The 24809-nt window shown below is 41.1% G+C and overlaps 1 protein-coding gene across 1 annotated transcript in view; it reads right to left on the reverse strand.

Annotated features, from left to right (window-relative positions):
- Window positions 1-859: 859 nt before the first annotated feature.
- The window catches only part of LOC134804051 (CAP-Gly domain-containing linker protein 1-like), a 35663-nt gene continuing 11713 nt past the window's right edge, over window positions 860-24809 (reverse strand). The window contains exons 6-23 of the mRNA XM_063776933.1: window positions 24304-24526; window positions 23790-23896; window positions 22877-22962; window positions 20676-20793; window positions 19581-19619; window positions 19200-19274; window positions 16385-16519; window positions 14269-14304; window positions 13456-13506; window positions 12788-12868; window positions 11631-11795; window positions 11044-11157; window positions 9964-10074; window positions 9488-9640; window positions 8869-9023; window positions 7369-7530; window positions 1847-1934; window positions 860-1094 (exon numbers count right to left, since the gene is read on the reverse strand). Of these exons, the coding sequence (XP_063633003.1) occupies window positions 909-1094; window positions 1847-1934; window positions 7369-7530; window positions 8869-9023; window positions 9488-9640; window positions 9964-10074; window positions 11044-11157; window positions 11631-11795; window positions 12788-12868; window positions 13456-13506; window positions 14269-14304; window positions 16385-16519; window positions 19200-19274; window positions 19581-19619; window positions 20676-20793; window positions 22877-22962; window positions 23790-23896; window positions 24304-24526 (2085 nt within the window). The 3' untranslated portion in view covers window positions 860-908. The remainder of the gene's footprint in view (window positions 1095-1846; window positions 1935-7368; window positions 7531-8868; window positions 9024-9487; window positions 9641-9963; window positions 10075-11043; window positions 11158-11630; window positions 11796-12787; window positions 12869-13455; window positions 13507-14268; window positions 14305-16384; window positions 16520-19199; window positions 19275-19580; window positions 19620-20675; window positions 20794-22876; window positions 22963-23789; window positions 23897-24303; window positions 24527-24809) is intronic.

Here is a 24809-nt window from a genome sequence, read left to right on the forward strand (position 1 = left end):
CTCAGTGTCTGTTACGATCAGGACAGATATGGCCGCTAGGTGGTGACAGCGCTACGCACGGCTTATAGCTAGCCACCAAAATTGGTGTGGAACGAATGTACTTTTAGCTACCTGTAGCAAAGTGACGAAATCGCGGAGTGAGCCACGCCTGCCGCAAGGTCCGCAAGCGCGAGGTGCGCGGCAACCACTACTGCTAGACACCAAAATTGGTGTGGACGGCATGTATGTATATATTTTTAGCGACGCGATGAAATCGCGGAGTGAGCCACGCCTAACGTCACTGACACGCCAAGGTCCCGAGCGCAAGTGAGCTAAATGTAAACCTTACCTACATGAACGTGTTAAGACAGCGTAATTTGACAGCGTACGTCACGACACCTATAGTTCTCTCTTGTCTCTGACGCTGTGGGCACGACTAGTACAGATGTAGTGTGGATGTAGTGCATAAGGGTAACATTCCATTTCCAACGACAGCTGCACTACTGTCAATTTTACTATGGAAATTGACAATGACAGCGACGCGTTCAGTACCGGTAGTGCAGCTGCGGTTAGAAATGGAATGTTACCATAATTGTTTTTCATCGTGTTTTCACGGAAACTTACGAACGTGTCTTGCTATTTCAGTCAGTCTCGGTATAAAAAGTCCTATACTGACATTGATTGAATTGAACTAGCATGACAAATACGAACGTTATCAAATTAAGTAATAGAGGAAGCTCAAAAACGGTGTAGTTAGAAATTGTTAAGGGCGCACAAGTCAATGAAAAGACACTGATTAATTGATTATCCAGTTTTGTTTACCATTAAAAACTTTGTGACAAAGGTATACACACGGTATACAATACAATAAAAGAATATAACCATGCAACAGCGATAGATTTAGTGAGTGAAATACAATACATCTAAATTTATTCTGTAGGAGCAAGCGTCTCAATAAAGTCCTTGCACAAGCACGGCTGCCGTGAGTCCGGTGCCGTGTCCGGCGCGATCTTGCGCAGCGCGGCGACCTGCGTGGCGAGTCCTTGCACGCGCTTGTGCGCCATCTCGCAGTTATCTTGCAACCTGACAACTTGGTTCTCCATGTTGAGACGGAGCTGAAACAGAGTGGTTTTCAAAGTCGAAGCAGATCAAAACCCTGGTGTCTACTTATCGATAATATCAAAGTACGAGTAATTTTAGTACAGAGGCGTATTGTAAAAGTAAAATTTGTAGTCACAGTTTTACTGCTCTCTTTCGACACAGGAATAGAACTTTGAGAACGTCATATGACTTTGATCCTTGTTATTTCGCTGAAGTGTAAAAATTGTTAAATATCAAACGGCGTCTAACAGTATAAATAGGCCAAAGGTGTGGCGCCATCTTTTCGAGCATAATTTTTTCTTGATTTTCTGTGGCACGTTTTTTTCTTAAATCTTATTTCTTAGGCTTGTGTAAGATAGAGCTTTTTGGATTGCCGATCGTTTAAATCGACAAAAAAGCAAAATATGCAAGCCGATAGTAACCCAGTCCGTCTAGTCCAAATGTCAGGATTTTTAGGAGGATGTCCAAATCAGGTGAATCCATTTTTAGGGTTCCGTACTCATAGGGTAAAAATAGGCTCCCGCTATTACTTAGACTCCACTATCCGTCCGTCCGTCTGTTTGTCTGTCACCAGGCTGTACCTCATGAACCGTGATAGACAGTTGAAATTTTCACAGATGTATTTCTGTTGCAGCTCTAACAACAAATACTAAAAAGTACGGAACCCTCGGTGGGCGAGTCCGACTCGCACTTGTCCGGTTTTTTTCTTATGGCAACCCTAGATATTAGAACCTGAAATATAGTGTCTACTTAATACGCGCTTTACCTCATCCCGTTCCCTGTCTGCGGCGGCCACTTTCGCCCTGCTTGCAGCCAGTTGCATCTCAAGCTCTGCGATGGTCGACTGCATGCATCTGTGAACATCATCATCATCATTCGCGTGCCTTTGTCCCATTTACTTGGGGTCAGCGCAGCATGTGTTTATCTTCCATAGCTCTCTGTCGCCCGTCATCTCATCATCCACTTGCGTTCGTATCGGTATCGTCTTGGATCGTCCCATTCGTTTTTCGTCAAGTTCTTAAATTAGTCCTATTTTGCTTTCGTCACTCATTCTACATTGAAAGCCACCGACGATTGTGACGAATGTAGAATGAGTGACGAAAGCAGAATAGGACTAATTTAAGAACTTGACGAAAAACGAATGGGACGACCCAAGACGATACCTTCGTTTCATATCATCTCTCATACAGTCCATCCACCTTTTGATTCGGTCAAATTGTGTTTTTTGAAAAAGAAATTATAGCCAGCAGCAGCATTCAATGAATACGTATTATACCTTTGGGTATGTTGTTTTACGCACACTAGTGTCCCATCCCCTCCCCCTGACGCAACCCCCCCTTTTAGCATGAAATATGTCCCGGTTGACAGTTTTAATGCAAGCTTTGGTCACAGATTAATAAATAGTTACTACGTAACAGATACTTCATTCCCAAACAAAAGCAAAAATACCTACGCTATAATAGCCTACAGAACCTTAATAATAATATCTGCTGCTCAGGACAAGAAGAAATGTACCATAATTACGCGCACAAAGAGTCGAGACTGTGTGTGTGTTGCCCGCCGTTCGAGTCACGTGCCAACGCGTCATCGTAAGAATGCGCTAGGGTTGTAGCTACCCTACCTATGATGATTATTGTAATAAAACGAATGTTGCGAATCAAATATGTTTTAGTTTTAATATAATGATTTATAATTTTTTCACTTCTCGGAATTCTCTGTTATTAAAATTTAATAAGTAGTTGAAAATATCCTAAATCGCGTAAATAATTTTAATAAATATTCAGGAGCAAAGCAACAGACAATCAACGGTTTTTAAAAGTTGTAATACGGTGCTACCAGGCCGATTAATTATTACGTCGTCAAAGTTATTTAAAAATACTTTTTCTAACCCTTCAATTTAATTATTAAACTTTCAGGTGGGACCTTTAGCCCGCCATAAAAAGATGAATTTTTATTATAGGCTTTTTCCTTTGTTTTTTTGACTTTTTCACCCATCTACTGCACAATAATTACGTGGTTTCGGCATTTCGAAGCATAAGCGCGGGAAACGCGCGGTGCAATGCGGTGCGAGCGCTGAGGCGGGCGTTCGGCGGCCCTCTGTCGGTTGTATCGTCGACGATACGCCGAGCGGTAGGCATATAGCGCGTGGCCTTGAGCGTGTGACGGAAGCCTGCTTTGGTACAGGTGATAGGGTGTTTCACAATGCAGCTGTATCTACATGTATGTATCTACATATGTCTGTATGTATCTACATATGGACATAATACATGATTATGAAATTATCTGTGTCGGACTGTTTTGCTTTTTAGGCTAATTGCTATTCGTTATGATTACCACGCTTCTCATTGCGGCATAGTCAATGAGGCCATTTGGCCACGTTTGAAGGGCTCTAGCGCCTTTAAAAACAAAAATATCAAAAAAAGCAAAACATTCCGACACAGATATTGAGAATATTAATCTGTGTTGAAAAAATCATTGCTCTAGCTTCAAAAACCACGGCGGAAACAGTCGAGTACGTTTACATTGTATGGAAAAATGACCACTCATGTTGGCTCTTAAACAATGTCCCGTTGGCCATTAAAAAAAATTAAGATTGTTCATAAGTTTCATAACTTATTTATGCAAAAAAGCAGTGGTGGCCGAGTGGATATGACGTCTGACTTTCAATCCGGAGGTCGGGGGTTCAAATCCTGGCTCGTACCAATGAGTTTTTCGGAACTTATGTACGAAATATCATTTGATATTTACCACTAGCTTTTCGGTGAAGGAAAACATCGTGAGGAAACCTGCATACATCTGCGAAGAAATTCAAAGGTGTATGTGAAGTCCCCAATCCGCAGTGGGCTAGCGTGGGGACTATATAGCCTAAGCCCTCTCGCGCATGAGAGGAGGCCTGTGCTCAGCAGTGGGACGTATATAGGCTGAAATGATGAATGATGATGAAATGATAACTTATTTATGCTAATAAGAGAACGTTCTCGAGAAAGTTGGAAATTTTCTGGAAATTTCTTCGGAAAGGAATTATCAGAAACGAGAACGTTCTCATCGGCACATCACTAGAGGGAAGTATACAATTACGAGAGTTCTTCGTTCTATAGATAACGGTCTTTCTTCCCAACCAAAATGTTATACCTTGGTTCTCTCCACGTTGATCTTATAATAATATTTGGCAAAAAATTAACTTTTGGTACAAGGTTTATCGCTGACTGTGTTTTTCTTTCCACAGGCAACTATTAACTCATTGAGACAATTAAAAATTAGTTATTTGTACAACAAGAGATCAAAGTTTGATATTTATTCGAGTGCTTATTTTGAGTCCCGTGCAAGTGAAAGATTCTATAATAGATTCACGAGCGTAGCGAGTGAATCTAATTTAGAATCTTGAGCGTAGTAAGGGATTCAAAAGCGCACGAGATGTAAATAACTTTGATCTCGTGTAGTACACAAAATTTTTCACCCTAAGCAGTGAGAACATACCTAGAGGGACAGAGATAATAGAACCCAAGTATATCGAACTTGTATTAGACCCCGCATGTTGAAATGACATTTGACTATGAAGGTCACTTGAATGTCATTTTGTCTCACTCTGTGAGCAAAATAGCATTTTGCTCACTGTTTTTAAGAAGCAAAGTACCCTTGTTCGAGCTGCTGAGGTGAAAAATATATTGTTACATAATAATATTGCATTGTTACCCGACTTACTTACATAATATGTATGCAAATTTTCAGCTTCGTAGGATGTCGGGAAGTGGGTCAGTTTTAACTTTGCAAGATTTTACTCGTAAATAGGCGTCACAAACCCGGTTTCACCGAACTCGAAAAAACCGGAAAAACTGGGTTTACAGCTAATTGCAAAAACCGGGTTTTCACTTTAATAAAACCGGCGTTTTCGAGTTTTTCGATTATACAGTTTTATATACATAGGCTAATTATTTGGAAGATCAAATGAAAAAAAAAACATTACCTACATTATACGCACTAATTGCATAAATGAACAGCTTTTTAGTCTCCGACGTTATATCTATTTGCCCAGTTTTGCAGATAGGCTGATTAGGTGCTCCTTGAAGTTAAGGCTTCAATCCAGGACGCTTCGGAGATATTTAGGAAGGAAGTTGTATCGGAGAAGATTGCCCCTGAATTTTTACTCTCAGCTCCTTGTTGGCTAGTTTGTTGCACAGGTGAAAGCAGGACACCTCGGTCTTGGAAGTGTTGGGGCACAAATGCCACCGAAAGAAATAGTTATCTAATAGATCCAGGTCCTTTTCCAGGGTATTGGTTCCATTTCCAAGCTGTACATTTGTGACACAAGGGGCAGGTCATCAGCATAAGCAAGCTTCCGCAATGTGGTGATAGGCAGGATACGGCTCAACCATCGGTATTTTCAGACCTATGACAACTAATACTAGGTGGTGTTGAGAGTGTGGAAAATCCGCTAGCACGTACCGCTCGGCGGCCACTGGGGTACCGTCTATTGCTCTCGTTGTGAAGATTAGGTCCGGGTTGTGGTCACTTCTCCATCGAGCTGATTTGAATGTTCCTTTGCCTTTGTTAGAAACGACTAAAACAGTGTTGTTCCTATCTGCCCAGTCCATGATCGCCTCCCCGTTGGCGTCAGATTTCCTATATCCCCAGCTGGTATGGTGGCTATTCAAGTCTCAAATGTAAAGGGACGGGTGTTCCAAGTAAGGAAGCAGCTACGTGGAGCTGATGGAGGCTTATATATGTTGCATATCCGCGTTTCGCCGATTTGAATAATCGTGGTGGCGTGTTTTTGCCATCGATGTTATTTGAAATCACGTTGACCAGGGCAGTAAGAGAAGACCGGCCGTATGTCGAAGTTCTATTATTGTTTATGATATAATGCCGCTACCAAATCAAATCCCGGTATTTTACCTCGTTTAGCGAGTTGGGCATCATCAGCGGCGTGTATTTCCAGAAAGAGGACTGTGTCAACACCGTAGTCATATAATATTTTGCTTAGGGATTTCTTACTTAGTTAAAAACTTTATTAATGGAATTTGATGGTCTTGGTAAAGATAAAAAGAAAACAGAAATTCCATGGAAGAAAATATTGATCCTAAAAATACTTGCTTATTTTACAAATTATACGTAAAATCGAAATCATCGAAAAAACCGGAAACCCGGTTTTGCTGTTTCACAAAAACCGAAAAACCGGGTTTCTAAAATACGCACCGTTTTGTGACCCCTACTCGTACGTACATATATAGGCACATTGCAAGTTGATAAAAAGCTTGTAAATATAGCCGATTGTTACATTTTGTATGGCTTTAGCGTTAGTTTGCTTTTCTATAAAGTGAATTGATAATTCTTCATTATTAAGTTTATTTTCTTAGCGCGACGCACAGTCTAGAAAGTAACAGTGGACCGACGCCTTCTATGTTTGCGTAAATGCCGACACCGCACAAGAACACAGTAGGGTTGTCACAGACTGCACACAACTGCCCAAAAATTACAAACGTTTCAAATAAGACACGCTAGCCCTGTAAGTACCGAGCTACTAACAATGGGATGGTGGGCTTAGATACACTCGAGTTACGGCGCAAACTCCTACTTGCGGTGCACTACTACCAACTGCTCAATAATAAGGTCGACAATCCAACTGTCTTAGAGCGTATCGGTTTGTTTGTACCGCAGGCGCGACTGATCGCAGAAGACACTGGTGAGGGTGGGGTGCGTAGACGAAGGCCTCTGTTCGCGCGCGGTGCGATTCGTACTCGTCGGGCCCAGCCCAGAACGCTCCCACTGCTAGAGCTCTGGCACTTTTTAATGACTTTTTTAACATCAAACATGATGCTGACGTATTACTACGATAGTGTCGGTGTCTAGAAAATTCTTAAATTATATTAATGTGTATTTGACGAATGAATAATGGAATTTTCGTATATATTATGTATATATGTGTGTAAGTTTAAGTTTGACATCCTACCCTCTGTTGCATTTATGTAATTTAATTTATATTTAATTTAATTTATGTGTACCTAATGTAATGTTTGTGATTTAACCTGACCGTATTTGATAGTTTATGTTTTGTTTTAATGTTTTAATCTCTAGACTGTGTTTGAATCTGATTGTATGTATTGTCCCTACTGTATAAGCGTTTTGGCATCATTAGCTGTAAGTTTATGCATGTGATTTAAAATAAAGAAATAAAGATGTATGCAGCTCGAATGCGCGCGACCTACCCCTCGCACGATTGCCCTGTATATACGGCTTCGTCGAATGACTGTAGTTGTTTTATAGACTGTGCTGAGGCCAATAGAAACATACTTCCGAACAGTTTCAGTCCGATGGTTAGCACGAGCGATGGCTCTCTCCGCTTCTTCTTTTATCTTCTGCTGATCTCCCAAGAGTCTCCGGTTCTCATCAATCTTCTCCTGGAACCGGCTGCCACAGGCCAGTAGGGACTCTTCGAGACGGATGACGCTGTTCCTGTAACAAAATTGTATTTTCACACCACCTATTCGGAAAAGAGCTTTTTCTTCCTTGCTAGGAGGGATCAAAGTGGCACTTTTCTTCCCTGCTAGGAGGGATCAAAGTAACACTTTTCTGTTCAAAGTAACATTTTTACATTTTTTTGCTCATTATTTTTTTAGCTTAAAATAATCTGTTTGTACATTGTGTCAACACTAAGATTTTTTTATTTTCCTCATAGTTGATGTGGAAAGCAGTATGTGTCACACGGTATCAAAATTATTTCGTCTTGGGCGTTAACACTTGAATCCCTCATTACGCTCAGGATTCAATGTACGCCTTTGACGGAAATATATCATTTTGATCCCTTGTAACACAAACTACTATTTCACCACACCAGCTCGCAAAGGCTTACTTTGCACTTCAAAAACGGATAGCATAGTTGCACTTTGCTATCAGTAATTCACATGTGAGGCAAAGAAATCAAATGCAAATTTTGAGTTGTTTTCTTATGTTCACTGGTAGAACACAATTTTAAATGATGATTTTGGATGATAAATATTTAATAACATTCATTTGAATTTGATTTGGTTTGATTTTGTTTGATATTTTACATTTAATATTTGGTTGCGGTTGGTGTGGTGAAAAATGTTATGTTTCACTCGGGGGCAAATTTTGTTTAACCCTCGTGCTTTGAAACCCTCGCAACGCTCAAGATTCCATTTTTCGAACCACTCGCTAGGCTTGTGGTTCAATTTTGGAATCTTTCACTTGCTCGTGTATCAATATTAGCACGAGCGGTTAAACACCAACTTTGCCCCCTTGTAAAAAAACAAATAACAATTTTTTGACAAGGGAGTAAAGTCTTTTTTGAAGCTGGACAACACTTTTCTTGACCCTGAGATAGTTTACTACAATCAGTTTACATTATGGCAATATTGTACTTACGTACGCCGTGTATACGTGTAATAGTCGTTGACAAATTATTTCACAACATTCTTTATTTGAATGATACACAATCTTCGAGCAACACCGGCTTCCGACACGTCGAAAGGGAGGAGCCCAAGCGATATCTTACCGTACAAATCGTTCTGCCATTTTTTACGGATGGACACGACGTGCACACAGTCGCACTTCTCACTCACATACAAAATCCAATCTGTAATGATGACACAAATACATAGAAAATGACACACGTCAAAGACAAATCTTGCACACCGCCATCTCTTTTTGTGTACCACGCTAGTTGTGTGCATGCCCAGTTCGGAAGGGGAAATAGTGCGAACATGCCGACTCCGTTCCCGGTGTTGCTCGAGGTCCTTAGGTATCTATCGCAGACAAGAGGTTACTACTGACTTAGATCTCTCTAGTTCGGCCTTTATCTTGGCGTTTTCGTCCATGAGCTGCGTGACCCGCTGCTGCGTGGCAGTTAGAAGTTTGGCTTCGGCGACGCGGTCTACTCCCGGCTGTTTCTCCGCCGGCTTGTTCAGTTCATACTCCAGGACAGCAATCTATAAGCGAAATTGGATAATTCATTCCAGATTTTAGGCCAAAACACTACCACACTACCACAATCCATCACAATCTGAGGGTCTACCGCGAAACAAGAAAATCGAGAAAATAAACTTGTTAGGGGGCAAGTGTACCTACTTGTAGCAGTCTTAGAGCATTTAATAACTGGAGTCGCCTTTAAGAGCTTACCCCTCTGCCGAAAAACTTGCACAATTGTGCAAACTTTTGTATGGACTGACATGGCTATTTGTACGTTACGTAGAAATCATGTAGAAATACCAATACATTTGACGTCCCCTCCCCCGCAAAAATCGGCAGACTATTTCGTAAAGAAAATGACACCGATGACATCTCCAGTTACTAAATGCTCTAAGGTACACAAAGGTTTACAAAGTAAAATGAGTGACTTACGATTCCATCGCCTGTCTTATACTTTCAGGCATTTTAGCAGTCAAGACCGTACCTTATCTCTGGCACACATGAGCTCTCTGGCCAGTTGCTCGGTCCTATGTTCAGCAATAGCTTGTTGCTGCTGAGCATCTCGGAGCTGCCGGTGCGTGGCCTGCAGCAGCTTGGGTAGAGGAGTCAACTCCTGGAGTTTCTCTTGAAACTTGATCTGAAATAACGAACAGTCAAATCATCCGACGAGATTTATAAAAGGCATATGATCACGACACTTTACTCGATCTTACTTTTCTGGGGGCCTAGCCTAGGGGGCTAGATAGAAAACGCCTACCTATTGAAACTAAAATAATTCTGTAGCCAAAACTAGCCTGGATAAAGTATGACGTAAAGACTGGAATAGACTGAGGATCATTGACAGGTTGAATCTCATAACTGATGATTATGTATAGATATGCAGATGTTTTCAGCTGGCTGTTTAGTTTTCAATTACTTGGAACACAACTTGTGTACTGAGGGAAAATCTGACGTACGTACCTTGACGCGCTGGATCTCATAGTTGATCTGTTCTGATATGCGGACGTTATCAGCGTCTAACGCCGCCAGCTGCCTCGTCTGTTCTTCTGCTAGCTGCTGAGCTTGAAGGTACTGGACAATTATATCAGCATTAATACAGGACATTATCAAATGGGGCAGCGAGGGTGTATTTAATATTGGTAACATATGAATACAAATGTGCAAATTGTGAAAAAAGTTCTCAGTTAAATGAAAAATTATTATAATGGGAAGTTTCTGAATTTATTCCATGTGAAAATATCGCAAATTTGGAAAGTATATCCCACGCTACATCAGTACGTATGAGCTACTATATTTTTAGAAAAGTCTCACGCAAGACTAGAAATGATCATCAATGATCACTTCTGACAGCCATATATCTCCACGGGCAATAACGGACGCCCATTTCACCAACTTTAAAATTGATATGTGACCCTGACAATACAGGACACTAATAATAAATAAGGACCAGTAACCATCACTGTACAGATGTAGTGCATAATTGTTTTCCTTCGTATTTTCTCGGAAACGTTCGTATTTGTCATGCTACTTCAGTCAACCGTCAGTACTTTTGGTACCGAGACTGACTGATATAGCAAGACACGTTCGTACGTTTCCGTGAAAATACGAAGGAAAATAATTATGTACTACATCTGTACGGTAAACTGTCAATAATTCATTATCAACATCATTATTACAGATACACGAGGCTGCAAAATATGACAATACCCATAGGCATGCTTCAAATTCCATGGACCGCATTTCGAACATTTCACAGAGATCAACGTGAAAACGAGACTCCATCTGCTTGCGAAGGATCCTGTAGTTTTTCCGTCACGTTGCCCGAAAAGACGGACGTAACCTCGAACGACTGATGAATCCTGGGAACATCGATGCAAAAAAGAGACCGAGCGTTCGCAGTCCGACCAAATCCGCTCAACTCTCGGACACCAAGATGCTCTCCATTACGCCAAGGAGGAGCATCATCAATGAGAAATTAATCTCCCTGATAACAACCTTCAGCAATGAGGGAAACATCGCGAGGATGATGGTACTACTTGCCTTCAGACGATAGTCCTGGAGCTGTTTCTCCATCTCGGTGATCAGGGTGAGTTGCTCGTCGATCTCAGTGTTTGCCTCGCGGAGCATCTGCCTGAGAGTCTGCACGTTCACCTCCTGGGAAACAAATAAAACGGCTAATACTATGAAGTTTCAATAACACAAATTAATAATCATTGTGTCCATTATTAATTGACAGTGTCAGGGTTATAAACAGCATAAGCAAAAGTTTAGGCTCATTTAGAATCGTGACTATACCTCTGCATATAATATTTCGATTGCACTCGGGAAGCTTCATGTATTGAGATTTTCCCAATTAAAAGGTCCCCGACTGCAATCGAAATATAATAAATGCAAGTTGAGTAACTAACATATCTAAAATTATTTTAAGCTCTTGAGTTCGCTTTTAAACTGCAGTCGTATTTTTTAATTAATTTTTTTGCACAATGGCCTTCCCTCTCCCTTTGCAATCCTCCCTGTGCTGAGCAAGATCCCGCCAATCACGCTGGAACGCATCCAAGTCATCCCGCAATCTCTTTCTTGGGCTGCCTTCATCCCAGAGTGATAAATAAACTGACTAAATTACTTACGGTCTCAAAAGCCTTCTCCGTCGGTCCCTGCATTTTGGTTTTAGGCGTCAGACCTTCAAACTTCATCTCAAGTTTCCTCAATCTCGCTTTAGTCTCGCGGGCGACGCACCGCTCCGTTTCCGCCTCCTCCTTCACCTTGAGCACCTCGGAGCGGAGCAGTGCGCACTGGAACAGAAATGTTTATATACGAGCGCAGTGGTCATAAATATGTGAACAGTTTGAAATGTTTACAGAACGATTATAGTTGTCAATCGAAAAAGTCTGGTAGCAAAATATCCGTAAATGTTGAAAAAATATTTGTCCTAAAGACACAATTAAATTCCCGTACCAGGATTCGAACCCGTGACCTCCTGCTTCATAGGCAGGGTCACTACCGACTTATAGGATAGGCTAACGTATTCACTGCCAGGGGGCGTGGCCTAGGAACATACTTGTATGACGGTAAACGCACATACTGTGCGTCGGGGGCAGTGAATGTGTTAAAACACTTTTCACATCACCTATTCGAAAAAAGGCTTTTTCTTCCCCGCTAGGAGGGATCTAAGTGGCACTTTTCTTCCCTGCTAGGAGGGATCAAAATTGTACTTTTATGTTCTAGGACACGATTTTTTCTTTCTTGCATACTATTTTTTTTGGTCAAATAATACATATTTTGGAACATAACAATTTCCTCATAGTTGATGTGAAATGCAGTATGTGTCACACGGTATCAAAATTATTTCGTCTTGGGCTACACTTGAATCCCTCATTACGCTCAGGATTCAATGTACACCCTTGATGGAAATATATCATTTTGATCCCTTGTAACACAAACTACTATAGTTATTACTATTATAGCGCTTTATTATAGTTAAATAATGTTGTAGCCGATGTAGCCCTCCGAACCGCTAAACTTAAGTGGCAGTGGGCCCCGGCACATTGCCCGTAGAACCGATGGCCGTTGGGGCGGAAAGGTTCTCGAGTGGCGACCACGTACCGGAAGGCGCAGCGTGGGTAGACCCCCCACAAGGTGGACTGACGGCCTGGTTAAGGTCGCAGGAGTCCGCTGGATGCGGGTGGCGCAAGACCGGTCATTGTGGCACTCTTTGGGGGAGGCCTATGTCCAGCAGTGGACGTCCTCTGGCTGATATGATGATGAATATTGTGTAACGGCAAACCTCTCCTATGTAGCTCTTGCATTCATCTTCAGACTTTTGAAGCTTCTCTTTCAGTTGTATAACTTCTTTTTCTGCCGGTGTCTTTGCAAAAAAACACATTATATTTAATGGTAGTGACTAATAGACCAATCAAATTAGAATATTAATACCCAGCAAGCTGGAAACCGTTTTAATATCTTATCTTAAGGTCAGAAACAAGACAACGAAAAGAATTTTGTCCCAATAATGGCATTATTAAGGTCGGCAACGGGCATATAACACCTCTGGAGTTGAAGGCGTCCATAGACTACGGTGACTGCTTACCATCAGGCAGGCCGTATGCTTGTTTGCCACCGATGTGGTATATAAAAGTGCCAATTTGTTTAACTCTTATTTTGATATATTCAGTCAACCTCAGTACTTTTTGTACCGAGGTTGACTGAAATAGCAGAAAACGTTCGTACGTATCCGTGGACATACGTAGAAAATTACAACACACTACATCTGTATGAATATAATATTTAATGGCTCCTCTACACGATGCGCCAACGTCGGCCAATCCAAGGGACGCAGCTATGCGGTAGAATAAGATAGCAATATCACTTGCTCCCTCTAACGCATAAACGCGTCCCTTGGATTGGCCGACGTTGGCCCATCGTGTAGAGGAGCCATAATGAACGAGGACTCACCAGCGCTGCATCTGGGTTACAGGATGCGGGACACGGGGGGCATTTGTGACACTGTGAAAAATTCAATAACATTAAAATATATACTTTCTCCTTATATATAAAACTTAGCAGACTTTTGCTAAAGGACCATGGGCAACTTTGTATGGGGCCTGGACCCAACACCAACAGGGATGAGAGTAAGGTCATTGGATAGGTATTTCTATATACTTCATTTTGTTCTATGGGCACCAAGCGGAATTCCATTGCAGAACTGAGATATTGGTATTTTAGCCAAAACGTCGTCATCCTTATTACCTAGGCAATAGAGTCCAAGTAAGTAAATTAATTGCTGCAGGGTAGATGTTCGCGCACCGCCTTGCGAGCACACTGAATGATTTGCCGCGCTCGCCCGGCGGTGGACTCTATGACCTAGGTAATAAGGGTGACGACATTTTGACTAAAATACCAATATCTCAGTTCTGCAATGGAATTCCGCTTGGTGCCCATAGAACGGAATGAAGTACAGAGAAATACGTATATAATAAGCTAACTCTCAACTCTGTTGGTTTTGGGGCCATTTTGACGCATAGTCATTTTGTCCCTTTCTAACAACCACAACTGTCCAAATGACGGATAGGGACATACAATTATCAAGGGCTTTTTAAACTTGACAAAAAATAAAATTAAAAAACATGATATCCGCGGTCCCGAGCGAGCACATCCATCTCGCTCATGCTTACGCTCAGTGGGAGCGAGAGAAGAAGACGAATCTATTGGGCCTTAACGTGCTAAATGTAGTTTCAAACGAATACCTACTAAATACTAAACACTTACATCACGTTGCGTTGGTGGCATCGGTGGCATACCCGCCTGCACACAAAAACTAGTGTTATTTATACATTATACAGTTTTTTTTTAGCCTATTAGTGACTCCCACTGCTGGGCAAAGGCCTCCCCTCTTTCCCGCCACTTGTCTCTGTCTAATGCACACTCCCACCACTCCACACAGAATGTATCGAGGTCGTCCCGCCATCTCCGTTTGGGTCTTCCTCTGCCCCGAGATCCAGCCTGTGGGATCCAGGCCGTGGCTACTTTGGCCCAGCGTTCTGGGTGCATTTGTAGTGCATAATTATTTTCCATTTTCCATCTATTTCAGTCAGTCTCGGTACAAAAAGTACTGAGGTGGACTGCAGTAGCATGACAAATACAAACGTTTCCGAGAAAGTACGATGGAAAAGAAGGTATCGTCTTGGGTCGTCCCATTCGTTTTTCGTCAAGTTCTTAATTTAGTCCTATTCTGCTTTCGTCACGCATTCTACATTGACAGCTACCGACCATTGTGACGAATGTAGAATGGCAAAATAGGACTAATTTAAGAACTTGACGAAAAACGAATGGGACGACCCAAGACGATACCGAAAAGAATTATACTACATCTTAGAGCGTTTTCACATTGTCCGAATCGATGTCGGTAGGAAGTAATATGTAAGATATATGTGTTTCTCTGTATTTATTTATACATTTAATAAATCATTATTACTAAAACGATAAATAACGCAAAAAAGGCGAACTTAATGCCAATGGCACTCTCCTGCAGCTGTTTTTGTCATAAGCGCCTACCGACATCTGATATCGGATAGGCGTTTCCGATAAATTCAGCCATGTAGGACCGATAATATTTGTTTGTGTGCGTATGTGTAGGCATAATGCTTTTTGTAGTGTGCGTGACTGTTCTCTGATAGAAAGCTACATTTGTTTTACAAGGCACATTTATTGTTTAACTCAGTGGAGGGTAAAGTACGGCCCGCGGGCCAAGTGCTCCCCGCGAAAGGATTTATCTGGCCCGCAGCCGGTCATTTAAAAAAATGCATAATATGGCCAGCAATATAATAAAAATACATTTTTGCTGCAAATCTGGCCCTCCTCTGAAATTCCTTCAAGTTTTGGCCCCACAGGCCCCTCATGAAGAAAGTTTGCCCACCACTAGTTTAACTCATCGTGCTAATATTGCGAGCGAAAGTTTTGGCCGCCCGCCGCTTAGCTCACTGCGCGCTGCCTACTTTTCAAAATAAAATCTTTCCAATAAGTTTTACGAAATTAGGTAGGTATCAATACTATCAGGCCGCGGACAGGACGCACGTCCGCGCGCAAATCAAGGCCTATCATTTGAGCGTTTCTTTTATTTTTTGCTATTTTTATATATTTTGACCTTTTTTGCCACTTTTGTGTTATAGTTAGAATCACTTTCGATCCTAATGGGATAAAAAAAATCCCAGAGTTTTTTTCTATTGTGTTTCCATTTCCCCATATACTTTGTATGGCGGTAACAAAAAGGAAATTTTGATAAATGTATGGAAATTTTAGGACACTTTTTTTCTCCTATAAAAGGATAATAAGGGCTCGCGGTCCTGACTAGAAATAACACAAAAGTGGCAAATATGGTCACAATATATAAAAATGGCAAAAAATAAAAGAAACGCTCATTTAGGCGAGTGCAATGTGCAACGTATGAATGACCTTGAATTCCCGCTCGCCGCGCGCGCGTCGCTCGCATCCAGTACCGAGTCACTGACAGTGTCAAAACTGACATACCTTCGCTAACCTCTACGTAATTCACTTCCTATACATCTCGCTCGCACTAATATGCCAGTACGAGCGAGATGCATAGAAAGTAAGTTACGTTCTCGATAGAGTTAATTTCAGTGCCAAACTGCGGGCGCAGTACGTTTCCATTTTTATCGCTTGTCACCATGCCTGTCACGTTCTAACAAGTATGTAAGTGCGAAAGTGACGGGCATAGCGACAAGCGATAAAAATGGAACCGTGCTTAGGGTTACCAGATGACAGGAATTTTTCTGACATGTCAGGAATTTTGGCCTTTTGTCACGAAAATGTCAGGAATCATGTTTAATATTCGAGTCTTTCGGATCACTAGTACGATGGCACTCGCCTGCGGTTCATAGCAAATGTTGGGGCCGCCACCGCCCGGACAAGGCCGGCCGTCGCAGAGGCCGTCAGCGTGTTTGGTGGTCGACATCTCTTGCACCACTCGCACTTGCTCCTCTAACTCGCTCAGCTGTTTCACCTGTTAAAAAAAGAAAGTGTTTGAAAGTCTTTGTTTCATAGTTTTGCTATATCTGCTCTGGAAAATAAATTTATCGGTTAGGTATCTTCGAACAACACCGGGAAGGGAGTCTTAGGGCCTACCGCGAGCCACGTTCGACGTGTTGCCTCCCTGTCACACTTTCGTACGAATTTGCAAATGCGACAGAGAGGTAACACGTCGAACGTGGTCCGCGGTAGGCCCTCTGCATTCGCACTATTTCCCCTCTGCCGAAGCACATGCCCAACTGGGCATGCACACAACTAGCGCGGTGTGTGTTGTGACTTAGGGGCTGTCCATAAATTACGTCATCTATTTTTGACAATTTTGACCCCCCCCCCTCTAAAATCATCCAAAAATGAATGACCCCGTTTCCTCCTACGTCATGCTACCATCATCCGATGTCCAGACCCCCCCCCCCCCCCCCCCCCCCCAATTTGAAATGACGTAATTTATGAATAGCCCCTTATCTGTACACAAAAAGAGTTCGAGATGTGCAAGATTATTTGTTTCGTCATTACAGATTGAATTTTGTATGTGGTGAGTGAGAAGTGCGACTGTGTGCACGTGTCCCCCCGCAAAATTGGCAGAACGATTTGTACGGTCAGATATCGCTTGGGCTCCCCCCTTCCGACGTGTCGGAAGCCGGTGTTGCTCGAAGGTAGATATAAAACAATGGCAACATTTTACCATAAACCTAGAGTCATAGAGCTGCTTTTTGTTTGACTATTCATTATTTTCGGTCTGCCTTAAAAGAAATCACGCCATACTGTCTATGATCGGACCGGAATGTTTTTTTTTATTTTATTAGAAACAAACAGTCTCGTATTGTTACATTAGATACAATTGTATTTACTAATATTGTAGACTTACAGTTTCCTTAACTGAATTATGTAAACTTAAACATTAAAATATGAGAGTACATACGAATTATGAATTATCTATATGAATCGATATTAACATACTTACCTATAGTTCGGTTTTTTTAGCATTAGAAATAAGGTAAACAATCTTGATGTGTCTTTTAATTGAAAAACACATTTTAAAAATAAGTTACGGCATATATGTGACAATTATGAATCTAATACGATCATTTATATTCTTCTGCTTTCATAAGTAATAGTTACTAATTTTTAAAACGCGTTTTTCAATTAAAAGACATGTCAAGATCGCTTACCTTCTTTCAAGTTCTTTCTAATGCTAAAAAAAAACGAACTATAAACAGTGCCAGAAAACTTGAAGTTATGTAATAACAATTATAATGCCTGTTGAATACATTTTAAAGATAATCGTTTGAAATTAAATAGTTTTTCATGAAAAATTAGTTTTTGGCAAAAATTAAATTTTTGGTACAAGCTTTTACAAAACGCTGACTGTACTTTTCTTAAGATAGACAACTAATACTCATCGAGACAATTCTAAAAACCCCTAACACAATTAGGATGCGTTGTTTCATCACATAGTTCCTATGGCCACCTCCTGTCTCCATCACCAGATCAGCTCGATGGTACCATAATATTGCATTGTCATCCGATTTATACATGCATGCAAAGTTTGAGCTCAATCGGAAACCAGGAAGTGGATCAAATTTAACTTGCAAGATTTGATTACAGACCGACGTACAGACAGACAGACAACGGTCAGGTGAAACTAAATAAAAGCTTGTAATATCTACGTTTTGAAACTTTTCATCATAAAGCCTTTAATGAAACCGTGTTTTGCATATGAAGTAGGTACGACTACGGGGGATACGAAATAGGGGTTTTTTTCTACAACGCGGGGGTACTCTAAAAGAAAGAGACTGTTTTAACGAAGGGGAATCGATGATGTTATTAACCTTCTGGACGCCAATGACCGATATATCCGCACCGCAGGTTCAACGCCAAAGACGGATTAATCGGTCACAGACCACAGTGCAACATAGACCTACGTGCATTATGCATAAAGTTCAATTACAGTTTTGACACTTCGGTGACGTGGCGTCCGAGTGACTGCTTTTGTGTTTGACATGGCGTCGAAAAGGTTACTAATTATATAAACCAATTGCAGCATCTTTCATTAAACAGGGCGAAAACATGTTTATTAATTAAATAAATAGTGTTGGTAATAAAAACCTGATTCTCGTGGTACTTATACCAGCGGGGCCACACTCTTCCTTTCGGGCATTCTCGGCTCCGTTCGGCTCAGTATTGCTCCGAGCAATTATTAGGGTTGGCATAACTTGACGTCCCTTTGCGTGTACGGCCACAGATAAGATGACTTGAATTTTGACAACCCTAATATCCGGGAGGGATAGTGCGATACATTAGAAAAAGACAGCATGGATCGTCCCTGAATCGCTGTCAAACTTCGGTTTTGTATGAAGTGTCCTTCCTGTACGGTACTACTATTAGTACTAATAACTAATAGTACTAGCGTACAGAAAATTCACACCCTCACAAAAGTCAAATTTAGGTATAAAATTATACTTATACTCGCCGCCTGCAACAAAATTGAAACTTATAACCGCGCACGAACCGTGAATCATCTTTGCGCGAGCGCCACGTGTCACGACTATCGTGCGGTCGAGCGGCAGCCCACTGCCATACGCCTGCCCTGCCCGGGAGGTGCGCCGGCTAAATGTACCTAAACTGCGTAGTGACACTCCCCTGGTTATACTAACCAGTTCGATGTAATTCTCCGCCGGTTCGCCGCTCGCTGTGTTGTCCTGAACTTCCTGTTCCGATTCTTCTAGTCGCTACAACAAATATGTATCAAGGCAAAACTCAAAACTATGTTCACATCTTTCCTGTAGATATATGTATGTACTCAAAAGTTAAGGGCTATTAAGGTTAATTTTTTTATTAACCCTTATCCACATGAAAGGGTACTCCTCTTATTTGGATAAGTATGATGATAAAATCATTACCTACATGCCCACAAGCTGTTAACTATTGCCCACAGGAGAGAAAACATGTGTGTTCATCGAAACTGTAAAGTTTTCTCTCCTGTGGTCCGTCTTTACGCAGGTACCTAATATGTAGATCAATAATAATTCTGTTACCTGAGGTATCTCAGAATTGGATTGAGTATTTACTGCAGCCTGGAATGGAAAATTTACAAATTCTCAATGTTTAGATAGGAAGAATTTGACTACAAAAAAAATAAGAAACACGTTATAAGCCAAACTCTTTTTTTTTTTGTTTTGTATTAGGTAACATAGTCCTTACAGATTTCCAAACATAAATATGAGTTTATACTTTATAACAAAAATGAATTATATTCACCTATAAACAGAATTCATTTTAGTATAAGGCGGCTAGTTATTGAAGGCTGGCCAGCTATTGAAACCTTATACTAAACTGAATTATGTTTATAGGTGAATAGAATTCATTTTTAGTTTAGGGTGGCCAATTATTAACAGTGGCCAGTTACTGGCGAATTACCCTACTATCAATTCTTCTTCATCAGCAGTTCTGCTTTACCTAATGCTGCTTTCCTAGAAATAATTGAATTTTTTTAGTGATTTTAGTATTTTTATTTTTACTTCCTACAGCATTTGAAGAGTTCCCTTAACTTCTCCAGGATCTCATCCGAATTCTGAGCTTTGGAACCAACTGTGAAGACCTTTTCAATCAAATAAATAATTTTCAAAATTAGTCCATCGCCATCTTCGACAAATCTAAACATTGAGAATATTGACGTTTAAAAATATACCTGCACCGAGCATTGTTTCTGAATAAATAAATAGACTAGGTGCTATGGTCTTAAAAAATCTTATAAGTACCTACCTAAAAAAGTCGCATATTTTTTTTTAAGTATTAAGAAGTCCAGAGTCGAGCTATTCTTCTAATAAAATTATGAGAATAAGCCGTAGAAATAAATGTTCTAAATAATGCCAGGCGTGGCTCACTCCGCGATTTCGTCGTTTTGCTACAGGTAGCTAAAAGTACATCCGTTCCACACCAATTTTGGTGGCCAAGCAATAAGCCGCGCGTGGCGCTGTCGCCTCCTAATAGCGGCCATATCTGTCCTGATCGTAACAGACGCGTTTTGTTAGAGAGTGAGTCTTCTATACCTAGTACTATTATTTATTCTGTGATAATGCCCAAGCTTTGAATAAATTTCTAAGTCCAAAAAATTCCCTGAAAGTCCTTACCTGCAACCTAGCATTGTCCCTGGCCAACAATTTCAGTTCCGCCTGCAGCCGTGCCGCTTGCGCACGCGCCGTCTCCAACCTCTGTTCTTTCACCATCAGCTCCTTATACAGAATGTACCTAAAACACTCATATGTTACTCTGAGTACTCACCTATGCCTGATGTCAGCTGTGTTACCCTTCAATATTCTGAATAACCGCTGCTAATTCGATATGTTTTTATTAACTGCTTGAATTTTTGTGTTCTTTCATGCCTTTAGGTCTGTTGAAAATTATGTTAACTTCCTTCGAAAGCTTTTTAGATTTTGCTGCCTATATCCTTTTACGGTTTTCCGGGTTTTAGTTATTTTTTTCTAGATTTATAGATATTTTGTGTTAGCTACTTGGATTTAAACCATTCTCCATAATTTTGTAGTTTTTCTGTTTATTCTTGCATAGTAAACAAGTCATGGACGTCAGTTAGACAGTTGAGTTTTTCAGTGTGGCTATGGGGTGACGTTGACAGTTAGTAAATAAGGTTTATTATGTGTCATGAATAATATAAAAAAGGTTAGATATCAAAATTCATATTTCACCTACAAATAACCCAAACGGGTTTGACTCATGGTTTGAAATGATGTTCACTAAACTAGCAATATCTGGGAGACCGAGCTTTGCTTTAACTAAATATTATTACAAAAACTCAAAAATGTGCGTTTTCTCAAGGGATAAGATCTAGCTAGATCGATTTTCCGGCCCCAAAAACCCCCATGTATCAAATTTCACCGAAAACGTTAGAGCCGTTTCCGAGATGCCCGAAATGTATATGTATGTCGGAGAATGGCTGAAATGTGCCATCTATCGCCTTCAAGAGGCGTTTTGTCATGCAAACCTTGACAAATAGAGCAAACTAGGGTGTTACGTACACTTGAGTGGCGTTCGACGCAGTTCCGCCAAGACGTCATAGAGTGCGCTCTTAAAACAATTGAAGTCCAGAACAATTGAAGTTATGCTGTCAATCAATCTTCAGAAGGAGCACGATGAGAACGAACGGGAGAAGATGACGTCTGTGGCGGCTCCTGGGTCTAATCCACTGGTTTGCTTAAGATAAGAAACGTAACGCGTGCTGTGATTTGTAATGAGTCTTGTGCAGTAAAGATTGTGAGTTGAACATCGTATTTCATTGAAGGCCCTCGTCATCCACGATTGAAGGTTCTGATGTGCTGCCGATAGTATGATACGCCCACAATTCCCGACATGTATATAAATAAACAAGAATTGCTTGTTTAAAGGTATAAGATCAAATCATAAACCCACAATGAATTGTATCATGGGGGTTATATAATTCAATATTTAGGATTTGGTATAAGTTTTTAGTGTTCCGTACAAAACTTTGTTCACAGAACACTTATGGGATCACTTCGGTCTTGCTTAAGTAGGTATAATTTCAATAATAAAATAATGTATAGGCCACCGGAATACTATGTGATACTTATATGCGAAGCTGTGGACGGTTGGTGAAGGGTACTTAGAGTTTCTTTATTTATTTCATTAATAGCAGCAGCTATCAGTAATATTAGGGTTCCATACGGATTGATAGCTTTATAGATAGAAGCGGTTGATAGCTTTTGCCAACCCATAAGTAATTTCATTGAATATTAACAGGGTTTGGTCATGACATGAATAACTACAGATTACAGATGTAGTTCTCAATTGTTTTCCATCGTATTTTCTCGGAAACGTTCGTATTTGTCATGCTGCTTCAGTCAACATCAGTACTTTTTGTACCAGACTGACTGAATACTGAATAGAGGATATTACTGCAATGTTCTGCCGCCAGAGTGCAGCACTACCGACTCAGTAAATTCATAGACTAACTTATACATACTGTGCCTTAAACTGTTTTTTGACAAGTTTTCACAGACAATAGAAGATGACATTGATGCATCAAGGCGGTTTGTTAACAAGGGCCTACCGGTAAACGCGAAAATCGAAATTTAGTTATCTGCCTCTTTATCGCCCGAATATGCAAGAGTGATAGAGAGATTAGATAACGAAATTGATGTGTGATGTGTCAATGTGGTTTGTTTACTGTAGGTGCCACAAAGGTGCCACCTACGCAGAGCTTTGCCTAATATTCCCTATTAGCAAGATTCGTTCGTACGCTTCCGTGAAAATACGATGGAAAATAGTTATGCGCTACATCTGTAATGCTTCTACTGACCTTTTGACGTCAAGGTCTGCATTGTCAGCAGCCAATCGTTCCTGCATATCCAGACTCTCACTGAGGCGACGCGAGAGCTCCAGCTCCTGCGCATAATTCTTAATGTAAGATCAATCAAGCTCTTTCACTCTTGTGTTTGTACACAGACTCCACACACTGTAGGTCGGTAGAGAAGAAGGAGAGAAGCTATTTCTTTCTAACTGTGTCTGAGTGAAGTATAGAGATGCGCAAAACGCTTCACTGAGTTGAAAAGATTGAATCACATCTTTCGCTCGCGGTGATATATATCACACATTTCGCTCATTTCGCTCAGTGGATCTGTTGACTATATTGTTCATGAGTGAGTAGAGAAAGATTTCAATCAATCAGATACTCACAGGCATAAGTGCGACCAAGATGGCGAATCACGCGATACAATCCCGCTATGTTTTCCCGACACCCACCGAATTCTTCCGAAACCTATTCGCATCGTCTCATTCGCTCGTCACGCTCGGCCGGCTCATTCGAATCATGAGTGAGAAAGAGCGAGCAAGGAACACTCAGCGACTGAGTTACTGAGCGAGTTAAATCATCGCAGTGAGTTAAAGAGTGAGTTCAATCAAAAGATATAGTTCATTTAAATCACTCGCTCGTGATACTACAAATACTACGTTCACAAATGCGAGAGTTCTTGGCCTATGACACTGTTCTCAATTCTCAAATGTATAGGCCCGTCTTTGTCACATTGACCTTATAGTGGATTTTCCAAAGTTTATCCTTTGAGCGTCGGCGCCTAGTCGTCAGCGCTATGGAAAAGGTCGCTGCGCAGTTGCGCCAACGTTGCGTCGAGCAGCAGCCATAAAGACTAAACGCCAACGCTCGGGAGACGCTGGGGGTCTCTAAAAGGTTCTTGGGCTGTATAAAAGGAACATACGGACTTGCTCCTCAAAGAGCCGGGGCCGCAAGACGGCGGACGCTGCATCGCTGACGCCAGCAGAGTGCTTGGAGGGACCATACGGAGCTCGTGGACCAATGGCGGTTCTAACAGACATATTTTTTTGTATCATTATTATTATCAAATAGGCAAAGAAAAATTACATCGTATGTGTTATCAAAATACACATGGGATAGAAATTGCTGCCCATAAGTTGGTAAAAGTGACATACCTACGTGCACTGCTCGTGCCCATGACGGTCAGCAGACGAATCATGGATGGCTTTGTCCACGTGATAAAATAAGTGTCACTTTTTAACACCACGTGATTGAAAGAGACGGACACTGTTTTTGAAGTGAAAACTTCTTTAGCGGCGCTGTGCTTTAATCTACTAATGGTCGTGCTAAGCATGTTCGTCACAAAAAGGCGACTATTTTGAAAGGTACATCCATAGAAATTTTGAATATCGCTTTTTTGTAACGGAATATAATATAAGTTTGTAAAAGTCACATACCATAAGCGTCTCCTGGTTGATAGCCTTCCGGGCAATGCCGGTGTCCATCGAGATCTGGACGATTAGGACTTCTAGACACTCGATCAGGACTCCTAGACAGTTCATTGCTGTTCTGAAGCTCAGCGGCCCTTCTTTGAAGTCTTTCGGCTTCGCGTAAGAGTTGTGCCGCCCGCGCTGTCGCTGCACGGACTTCTTCGGCGCCCCAAGTGCCTGATAGAGCTTTCTGTGGAAGTATATAAATGGCAAGAAAAGTTCAGTTTTTATTTCACTAATCTAAACACAAAATGATGTAGTGCATAATTATTTTCCATCGTGATTTCACGGAAACGTACGAAAGTGTCTTGCTATTACAGTCAGTCTCGGTACGGTACACCTTTTTAGTACAGAACCCTAAAAAGTACTGGGGTTGACTGAAGTACCTAGCATGACAAATACGAACGTTTCCGAGAAAATACGACTGAAGTCGTGTGCATCAAAAAAGCTTAGAAGTTGTTCTGAAAATAACA

Source organism: Cydia splendana, chromosome Z (genome assembly GCF_910591565.1).
Source record: "Cydia splendana chromosome Z, ilCydSple1.2, whole genome shotgun sequence".
NCBI classification, from domain to species: domain Eukaryota; kingdom Metazoa; phylum Arthropoda; class Insecta; order Lepidoptera; family Tortricidae; genus Cydia; species Cydia splendana.